The sequence below is a fragment of the Pyrus communis genome, chromosome 7 (assembly GCF_041283825.1).
Source record: "Pyrus communis isolate YQ-2024b chromosome 7, ASM4128382v1, whole genome shotgun sequence".
NCBI classification, from domain to species: Eukaryota; Viridiplantae; Streptophyta; class Magnoliopsida; order Rosales; family Rosaceae; genus Pyrus; species Pyrus communis.
This window is the reverse complement of record NC_142571.1, coordinates 21079001-21090109: the sequence shown is the minus strand read 5'-3', so window position 1 is coordinate 21090109 and position 11109 is coordinate 21079001. Positions and strand designations below refer to the sequence as shown.

Here is an 11109-nt window from a genome sequence, read left to right as displayed (position 1 = left end):
AGTATATAATTGATTAGAACCATAGTGCGATATAGGGATGACAGATTCGTTACCTACACCCCTTACACCATCATTACCATTGTATCCCTTTGGATTGACCAAATTTTGGATTTCTGGAGTAATATACGCATTTGCACTCGTGTCCAGCAGCCATGTTCCATTTGGTTGCTTGTTAAGAGTGACAGGAGAGGATGACGCCATTGCTGAGAAACACTTGGTAGCAATTCTGGCTTCATATGCACCATTCATCCTTTGGTAGCAATCAAGTGCTGGATGCCCAGCTTTGCCACAAATTCGATACACAATCCTATCACCATTTGAAACAAATTTTTTGTGTGTTACCTGATGTATTACTCTAGTTAATGTTGTTACGAGGGTTATAACCTCATTGGTTGAAGGTTGCACCACGATTTGGTGGAAATCCATGTCTTCCAGAGCCACAAGTTCGTCCACCACCACAGCCTCTTGTAGCAACGAATGGATTAACATGAATATTCTCAACCACAGGAGGATTTTGCTCTGCCATTATGCATTCCGTAGTCAACAGTAATGCCTCAAGGGTGGGATAAGTAATGGGTATGTCACGAGTTTGAGCAACACTAATAGTCATCTCAAACGCCTACCCTAGATTGTTCAACACAATCTAAACTACTTCATCATCATTCACAGGTTGCCCAACTAGGGCAAGATTGTCAGCTATCGCATTCATGCGATCAAGGTAATCCGCCACACATAGATCACCCTTTTTAGTTTGCAATAATTCTTTTCTTAAAAGCAAAATGCAATTTTGTGAAGAAGACGCATACCTTTGCTCAAGAGCTTCCTAAGTAGCTCGAGCAGTCTGTTTGCTTGCCACCACAGACAAAACAAAAGCAATTAAAGATCCATTGATCCAAGTAAGGATCATTTGGTCATGTATATCCCATTAAATCCCTACTCTTTAGGATGGGAAGAATTTAGGCCAATCTCAGTAGGTAGTTGGTCCTATCAAGCTTAATGTGCACTGCAATAGTCATAGAGGATAAAAAGGATGGAAATGGTTGTCTCTTTTTTTTTGTGGGGGGGGGGGGGGGGGGTGGGGTTGTTGTGAGGGATATGGTTGGTAGTTGGGGAAGCAGTATCTTTGTTTTGAGCCATGGAAGCAGTGATGGAAAAAGAAAGGTCTAGGATCATTGTCGTTAGACAAAAAATGCTCTACAAACCATGTAAAACTTAGGAACTCAGGTTTTTCACTTCAGTTACGTACCCAAACAAATGTGGGTTGCATGTATATATAATTTCATGATTACATCATGGGTTTGAAAACCCAGATTATACGGAATAGTTTAAAAATAATTTAACAGCATTAGTAATCAGTTTAATCAGAAAGAAACAAGGAGATTGGTTGGGATAAGTCTCAGGTTTGTGTGGGTGTAATTTCATCATTGATTCATTATTAAATAATTAAAAGGTTAGAGAGCTGTTTGAATCAAGTTTATGTTATAAATTGAATTAGAATAATGTTATTCTTACCACAATTTTATACCACATTTCTTTATCATCTTAGGTGGCAGATGAGTTGGACAAGCTACATCATTTAATTTCAATTTTTTATTAATTAAAACACTTAAACAATCTTAGGTGGAAGAAGGAGACTCATCGTATACCACAATCATTATTTAATTAACAATATTTTTATTAATTATTGATTAACATTTTAATTAAATGTTAATTAATTTAGATGATGTGGTTGTCCAACTCATCTGTCATCTAAGATGGTAAAAAAATATAGTATAAAATTATAGTAAGAATAACATTATTATATAAATTATAAAAAAAAGTAGAGGTTAAGATGTTGCCTTCCCTAGTATTGCATGGTTGCGAATAATATTGATACTCATAAATATAAAATCTTCCCGGGCATCTTCTCTTTCGTGACGTGTAACCACTCGCAAAACAACACGTATCATGTAGACTTAAATATTGTACCTCTGTCCTCTGTCCCCTTGCAAGAGTTGGGACTAAGTACTCACGCTACCTGAAACTTGCTTGGCCTGGTTTTAGTTACACTTTTTTAAATTTGATTTTAATCTAATTTCATTTTTGTAATTCAAAAGTCATCACTTTATTTCTTGAAATTTATGGTTCACACCACTCCGTCTCTTGAAACTCGATTTTGATCTTATTTTACCCCCTGAAACCTAAAAATCGTCTCTACAAAATTCAAAATGCGCTCCACATTACCTTCGATATGTCAATTTCTTACGTGAATTTGATTTGAGTGTGCCAAGCTAATTAATTTCTTTTTCATTTTTTTCATCTCTTCAATTTCTTTTAAACTTAATATTCTCTGATTGTTAGATGTTAATTCATAATCGAAGTTTATAGTCAAATTTATTGCAAATGTGGCACAGTTTTATTGTGTGTTAGGTCCCACATATGTTTCAGGAAGTGACCTATAAGTTTTAGGGAGGAGAGAGTTCACAAGTCAAATGGAACGAATTGAGTTTCAAGGAATAAAGTGATGACTTTTGAGATACAGAAGGTAAAGTGAGATCAAAATGAAATTCTAGGAGCGTAGCTAAAAATAAGCAAATTTTTTTGCTGAAGATTAACAGTTAAATTTGAAAGAAAGAAGAGAGGGAGGAAGTTAATCAAAACTACCTTTAACTAGTGGTGCACACATTCGCCTTGATTTATGATCAGAAAATATTTGGTGAGAACATCAACCCAGTTTTCAGCCAACTGGACATCCAAATTATCACCCCAAGCGCACATGAACATCCCTTGCAATGTGAATATGAGTTACTGGAAATCACAATTTCCGGCAACGAATAATTTGAGGAGGTAGGGCAAACTAAGCTACACATCCATATAGATTTATGAACATTTCAGTATAATATCTTTGACGCGACTACTTCAACACGGCTTCTTTCCCGTATCCAAGAAATTGGGGTACACATAGTTTGGATGAGGGGCAAAAAATGGAGCAGAAAAACAATTTGTATAACAATTGATGGGTTGCTAACTGAGTTTTCCTGTTAGGATGATCCTTCTGAAGCCAATTTTTCTTCAATTTTCAAAAATATAAAACGAAAACCACGACTCAAATTTAGATCCTCTCCTAACCAAAGACTAAGTGGACTAAATTGGACACGGGGTAATTAACACACCTTTTCAGACCCAAAGTGACCAGTATGTATGAGTCCATAAAAATATCTAAACGGCTGGTGGGAGGTAAAAGTATGGGAGTTCACCAAGCATCAAGCCTCAGTATCTGAAAGTGTCGGAAATTCCAGTCCCCGAAGAGCAGGTACGTTGTCTAAATCCTCTTTTGAGAACAGTGGTAAGAGCCACAGTGCCTTCTTCGTGCCAAAAACCTACAGGATGGGGAAAAGAGTTAAGAATCATCAAATGTCTGATGGAAGAAGGGCTTACATAAACAGTGAGTGAGAGAGAGAGAGTACCACCTGCTCAAAATTCTTCTTCCTGCCCAAGTCATACTTCCATCTGATTGTTCCTTTCTTTTCATGAACCTGAAACATTGTTTCAAATGGTTGCATTTAATTATACGATCTAATAAGATATGATAAATATGTGGCGTTATATAATTCTTTGTAGGTTCAGGTTACTCTGAAATTTGGATCATTTTAGGCAACTATAGCAAATTCTTATCTTACAATGCATGTAAAAAAAAAAGTTCATAAAATTAATATAGAAAGTCAAGCAGAAGGTAATAACCAACTGGCGAAACTGTATAAATTAATTCAGGTCTCAAATGATAAGTGCAAGCTGCACAAATGTTCATAAATCTCAAAAACAGTAGAAACAAAGTAGCAGGTGAGTGTATTACCTCAACTGTAGTGGTGTTGCTAGACAGAAGGGACCCATGCATAACCACAAAACAAAGAAGACTCAGTGCAAAGGCTAAATTAAGCACTGCAACAAGGTAAACAATCTGTAAGAAACACGTAAACAATGAAAGTGGAACCGATGATTTACTCGGTGGAATATTACCAAAAGTCAAAAAAATGACTGCAAGATGGCCAGGAGATTCGGAATGATCCTTGGCGTCAGAGAAAAAATCAACAAAATTTGGCAGCAAAACTAAGGTATCCATCGTCGTCTCCAGAAATGTATAAAGCTTTCAAGGCACAAACAGAAACTGGAAAGAGTGAGCAAAACCAAAAGGAGAGTAAATAGCCAATTATCCGCACTTTTAATTTATTTGCACGCCAGAAGGTATTTATTTCATATTGTCATTTCCCAGCTCTCTCTACCACCCCACTTCCCCCAACACAACACACGTCAAAGACAACTCAAGCATCTACTGTTCCCAGCCCTAGATTCTGCCGGATTAGGGCCCTTGAACAAAAAATTTGGTGGGGAAGGAAATCTACAAAAAGTTCTTAATTCGTGACTGCAAAGGAATATGGCATTACCAAGAAAAGAAGAAAAAACTTGTAGTTGCGTGCACCAACACAATTCACCACCCAAACACAATGGTGATCCATCTTAAGTACACATCTTTGACCTACAGTGCATATAAGAAAACAAAATTATTTTCTTAATCACTTAATAGACAGTTTCGCTGATCACTGAATGTAAACAATATATATATATATCGTCAACCTTAGCAGAAAGTTGCTTACAGACAGAGCAATGATGGCATCGTGGTGGCTTGCCATTTTGGCATCGACTACAATACCGTACTTGTGGTCGTCTTTCTCCTCCATCTAAAGGTTGTGTTGAAGTGAAAGCCTTGGGTTCGATATTTTCTGACAAAGTCAGAGAACTACCGGCCTCCAAATTTTCCTCGTCTATTAGAGGTTTCCAGTTTTCCGGAACAGAACCAGGGTCTGTAAAGACTACCATAAAGTAACTCCACAGTAACATTACAAGCTGCAACACAAATGCAAATTGAAAACGAGGGCCAAACACAAGAGTTAATTTTCTTTCAGATCAATATTTCTACTCAATTTGGCTTTCTCAGAAGTCATAAACAAATAACATTATTTAATAATGTATTTTCTCTTTAAAGTTTGCTATAACAAGATTGAAAAAATTCTACATGGCAAGGAATCAACATTCACTCCTTTAATATCTATCAATGGCAGCGTGTTGAGAATGCATCCCACATTGATGAGAGGATGGACCTTGCTTGTGCTTATAAGTAAATTGGGCTACTTCCCATATTGCCGATTGGTTTTGTGGTGAAACCTAAACCTTCTTCATGGTATCAGAGCAAGTTGCTCCACATGTGAAGCCCAACGGCCATACATGCTCCATGTCACCCAATTCGTGATGTCCGCTTGTTTGGCCTAAAAATTCGCCACACATGAGGGGACGTGTTGAGAATGCGTCCCACATTGATGAGAGGATGGACCTTGCAAGTGCTTATAAGTGAGTTGGGCTACTCCCCATATTACCAGCGTCCCACATTGATGAGAGAATAGACCTTGCAAGTGCTTATAAGTGAGTTGGGCTACTCCCCATATTGTCAATTGGTTTTATGGTGGAACCTAAACTTTCTTCAAAGCTCCCACGGGTTCTCGATATAAGTATCAAATGTACCTCTCTACTTACTAACCTAAGTTTTTGAGAAGAGTTGTAAACCAGCCAGCAACTGAACCCGATATTTGATTTGTATCCCCAAATTTCGGGTCTCATTTCAAATTAAAATCTTATTAGCTCGTCAGACATTCGAGACCAACTTCGTTCAAGCTCATCCATTAATCTAAATTAGTAAATTGTACAAACTAATCTAAATTGTGCCCATTGCAGCAGCTGTCAGTCTAATTAATGTACCTAAACGCTATCTAACCGTATCAATCAACTGGAATTAACACACAACCCACAAAACAAAAAACAAATCCTTTTTGCAAAATAAAAAGTGGGTTGTTTATAATTTCTAATTTTCCAAATACCCTTTAATTAAAATTAAATACAACAGAAAAAAAAAGGAGAAAACTTGAAGCATCCATGACTGAACAAGTTGAGAATTACCAGAATATGGAACATTACGATGATGAAGAAAGCTAGAAACGAGTGCACCCCGCCGTGGAGCAGCTTGGGTGCCCAAGTGACGACGACGACGGTATAGTAGGAGACGGAGATGATGGCAGCAACGAGGAGGATCATGAAGTAGCCGAAGACTTTGAGGCCGGAGCAGAGCCTGAAGAGGTTTATCTTCATTCCGGGATTGGTTGGGATTCGGAACGGCAGAGATATGCCGATTGGGAACCGGGGAAGGGTGATTGGCCGCCTGGTTCGCGGTGGGAAGAAGCGTTTCCAGATGTTAGGAGCCAGGATTAAGGTGTTCCGGAGTAGGATTGGAGTTGGAAGTGGGGAGGGACTTTGCTGAGTGAAAAGTCGACTTCTCCTCTGACTTTTACTCCAACAGTAGTAACTGAGTTTGGTACTTTGGGTGTGTCGTAGGATCTGTCACAAACTCATTCCACCGTTTCAGTTCTCCCTTTCTTTCTCTCTCCTCTTTCTCAGACAAACAAATCATTTCTTTATACTTTTGAACAAATAATTAATTAATTTCTTTATACTAAAATATTTTCACAGTCAGATTCAGAATTCTTTTTAATGTTTTAGGAGAAGATGCAAATGTAGCTACTCAATTTAATCCATTAAAATTCTATTTTTCGACCCAAAAAAATAAAAAGATGGCAGAAAAGGTAAATTATTTATATTTTAGAAATATTTTTTTTAATGAGAATTTCAATAGATTGAAGATTTGGATTTTTCTCATTGAACTAAATTGATGGTTTCCAATTCCACGATCAAATCTTAATTATCAAACACAATCGCTCTTATAATACAAACAATTTAAGTACCAATTATGGACACATAAATACAATTTATTACTGTTAGTAGATTAAATAATTAGTTATTAGTATCTGACATTATTATCAAAGATATTATGAGAACTCTCTCAAAGTGGAATTCTACATGAATTTTGTGTCAACTCATAGTTTAACGTCAATTCTCGTAATCATGTTATAACGCATTGTGCCAAACACATGAAGTGACAAAGAATATAGAGAGTTCCCTTTTTAAGCGGCAGACTCTCTAGTACATAAGAGCAAGTCCACCAGAGGGTATAGCCCGGTGGACAGGGGGCCAAAAAAACCCAATAGCCAACCTTCCTTGCTCCAACCCATGTGGGCAATTGGGCTAGGGGCGAACCCGTGGGAGAGGTGAGGCAGAAATCAACGGCCCAAGTGCCTGAGGGCGCTGATGCACGGCTGACGTTAGGGTGACATCGGGCACATAAAAAAATTAATAAAAAAATGTAAAAAATTAATAAATAAAAAATTTAAAAAAATATAAAAGTAAAAAAAATGATTTAATTTTTCTATAAACAATGTTCTAAAAATTGGCCTAGGCGCTAGGCGATGGAGCTCCAACCCGATTTAGACCAAAACGTTCAATTAGGCGAGGAGGACTTAGGCAGCCGCCTAGGCGCTCTCCAAGCGGGCTAGGCGACGCTAGGTGGTAGTTTAGGCGGTTTGAATCTCGCTGCAAATCCCAAACTCGCTGCAATTTTGCAAACCCTCGGTGAATTTTTGCAGCTTGTCTTTGTGAAGATGAGGGAAGAGAGAGTGCGAAGAGGAAGAGAGACTGCGAAGAGAAAGAGAAAGAGGGAGTGAGGGAGGGAGATAGAGAGGAAACATTTCATTCTGTGGTGGCGCAAGTTGGATTTGAGATCCAATTTTGAGGTTCTGATTCTTCTGAAAGGGCGAAGAAGAAGAACGAAAATGAGGGAAGAGAGTGCGAAGAGAGAGAGAAAGAGAGAGAGAGAGAGAGAGAGAGAGACTAAAAGATCCAATTTTGAGGTTTTGAAAAGGCTAAGAAGAAGAAATGAACAAGTTATACAAATGACATTTCACTTTCCAAGGTAAAAAGCTGGTGATGACTGAGGTCTACCTTGGGTGATGTGAAATAGGGTGGATAACTACTACTTGAAGGGTGATGACTGATGACTGAGGACCACCCACTTGTGTGGGCTTTTTATATAAATGTTATATGTCATCACACACTTATGAGTTTGGGATATATATTATATAAATAAATTATAAATTATTTACATCTGAAATAGTAAATTTAATTAATTCATATAATATATAATAAATTTACCTAAATTCTCCTAGGCTCCTGCCTAGATCCCGCCTAGGCGCTAGGCGTTAGCCTACTACCCGACTAGCGCCTAGCGTTTTTTAGAACCTTGTCTATAAATATCTTATCATTATCTTTGACCTTACACCACAATTTTATATTTTCTCAAGTTGAAGCATCCATGACTAAACAAGTTGAGAATTACCAGAATATGGAACATTACGATGATGAAGAAAGATAGAAACAAGTGCACCCCACCATGGAGCAGCTTGGGTGCCCAAGAGGGGGCCAAAAAAACCCAAAGCAAAGCCTAAAGAGGTTTATCTTCATTCAGGGATTGGTTGGGATTCGGAACGGCCGAGATATGCCGATTGGGAACTGGGGGAGGGTGATTGGCCACCTGGTTCGTGATGGGAACAGGCGTTTCCAGATGTTAGGAGCCAAGATTAAGGTGTTTCGGAGTAGGATTGGAGTGTTCCGAGATTTGAAGTTGGAAGTGGGGAGGGACTTTGTTGAGTGAAAAGTCGACTTCTCCTCTGACTTTTACTTCAACAGTAGTAACTGATCACTTTTAGAGGCCTTGTTGGTAACCGTTAGTTAAAATTTCAGCGGTTCGATGAGTTTGGTCAAAAGGATCCTCACCCTTTACTCAGGAGAGGATCCTGATCCTTTGGTACTTTGGGCGTGTCGGAGGATTTGTCACAAACTCATTCCACCGTTTCAATTCTCTCATTCTTTCTCTCTCCTCTTTCTCAGACAAACAAATCATTTCTTTATACTTTTGAACAAAAAATTAATTAATTTATTTATACTAAAATATTTTCACAGTCAAATGGCAGAAAAGGTCCACAGTTTCTTTTTAATGTTTTAGTAGAAGATGCAAATGTAACTACTCGTATTTAAACCAATAAAATTCTATCTTCTGACAAAAAAAAAAAAAAAAAAAAAGATGGCAGAAAAGGTAAATTATTTATATTTTTAGAAATGTTTTTTTTTAATGAGAATTTCAATAGATTGAAGATTTGGATTTTTCTCATTGAGCTAAATTGATGGTTTCCAATTCCACGATCAAATCTTAATTACAAACACAATCAATTATAATACAAACAATTTAAGTACCAATTATGGACACATAAATACAATTTATTACTGTTAGTAGATTAAATAGTTAGTTATTAGTGTTCAACATCATTATCAAAAATATTATGAGAACTCTCTCAAAGTACAATTCTACATGAATTTTATGTCAACTCATAGTTTAACGCCTGTTCCCGTAATAATATTATAACGCATTGTGTCAAAAACATGAAAGTGACAAAGAATATAGAGAGTTCCCTTTTTAAGTGGTAGATTCTCTAGTACATAAGAGCAAGTCCACCGGAGGGTATAGCCCGATGGACTGGGGACCAAAAAAACCCAATAGCCAACCTTCCTTGCTCCAGCCCATGCGACCAATTGGGCTAGGGGCGGGCCTATGGGAGAGGGGAGGCATGAATCAACGACCCGAGTGCCTGAGGGCACTGATGCATGGCTGACGTTAGGATGACGTTGGCCACATAAAAAAATTAATAAAAAAAATGTAAAGAATTAATTAAAAATGTAAAAAATTAATAAAAAAATGTAAAAAATTAATAAAAAAATCAGAAAAAATATAAAAGAAAAAAAAATGATTTAATTTTTTTATAAACAGTGTTCTAAAAATCGGCCTAGGCGCTAGGCGGTGGAGCTCTGACCTGATTTAGACCAAAACGTTTAGTTAGGCGGGCAGGACTTAGGCTGCCGCATAGGCGCTCGCTAGGCGGCAGTTTAGGCGATTTGAATCTCGCTGCAAATCCCAAACTCGCTGCAATTTTGTAGAGCCCCTGAGAGAGAGACTATTAAACATTTCATTATATGGTGGTGCAAGTTGGATTTGAGATCCAATTTTGAGGTTCTGATTCTTCTGAAAGGGCGAAGAAGAAGAACGAAGGTGATGGAAGAGAGTGCAGAGAGAGAAAGAGAGACTAAAAGATCCAATTTTGAGGTTCTGAAAAGGCAAAGAAGAAACGAACAGGTTATACAAATGACATTTCACTTTCCAAGGTAAAAAGCTGGTGATGATTGAGGTCTACCTTGGGTGATGTGAAACAGGGTGGACAACTACTACTTGAAGGGTGATGACTGATAACTAAGGACCACCCACTTGCGTGGGCTTTTTATATAAATGTTATATGTCATCACCCACTTACAAGTTTAGGATATATATATATATATATATGTATATACATATATATATATACATATATATATATATATATGTATGTATATGTATATTATATTATATATATATATGTAAATTATATTATATATATATGTATATTATATTATATGTATGTTATATAAATTATAAATTATTTAGATAATATTTTGTTTTTTTTTTCTACGCAAGCATATTATTCAATAAGAAATAACATTTGTATGTTCTTCTATAAGAAATAACATATTATTCAATAATCATTTACATCTGATATAGTTAATTTAATTAATTCATACAATATTGTTTGGGCCCAAAATAATATTATCAGGCCGAGTGTAGATTTATGTTCGGCCCAAGGCTTTTCCAAGTATACTATGGGCTGCCTAGCGGTCCTGGGTTGTTCAGTGAAGGTGGTCGAGTCCTATTGCAAGAAGGAGTGATGGGTCGAAGTCCCAGTACGATAAGGGGTCCTAATGCAATGTGGATTCTCGACCAGCAATGGATACGGCTTAAAAAGGGAGGTGAGTTCAAAATCCTAATAAGAGTAGGATTGGTCGAGATAGAGTCAGATCAGAATAAGGAGTCTTAGTCCGAGTGTGGTTTCAACTCGATTGTAAGGAAGATTTGTTGCTATAAATAGAGAGCAGAGTGCATTATTCAACTCTTCTCTAATTCAACACACAATTGCCCTATGCAAACCTCTCAAACATCTTGAGATTTTTTTATTTTCTTTTTCCGCCGACACATCTTTAGTTTGGATAAACAAC

At 37.2% G+C, this 11109-nt stretch overlaps 1 protein-coding gene across 2 annotated transcripts; it reads right to left on the bottom strand.

Moving 5' to 3' along the window:
- Nucleotides 1–2827: 2827 nt before the first annotated feature.
- LOC137734125 (putative protein S-acyltransferase 12) lies at nucleotides 2828–6501 on the bottom strand. Of its 2 annotated transcripts, none has more exons than XM_088696511.1 (7): nucleotides 5986–6501; nucleotides 4632–4881; nucleotides 4422–4513; nucleotides 3997–4123; nucleotides 3833–3918; nucleotides 3450–3515; nucleotides 2828–3359 (listed from the first exon to the last, which is right to left on the bottom strand). In XM_088696511.1, the coding sequence occupies exons 1-7, from the start codon at nucleotides 6172–6174 to the stop codon at nucleotides 3243–3245; spliced, it is 927 nt and encodes a 308-aa protein (XP_088552637.1). In that variant the 5' UTR covers nucleotides 6175–6501; the 3' UTR covers nucleotides 2828–3242. The 2 variants fall into 2 exon arrangements, with proteins under 2 accessions (XP_088552637.1, XP_088552638.1); XM_088696512.1 differs by having other exon boundaries at nucleotides 3833–3851; nucleotides 5986–6470.
- Between the last annotated feature and the right edge of the window lie 4608 nt (nucleotides 6502–11109).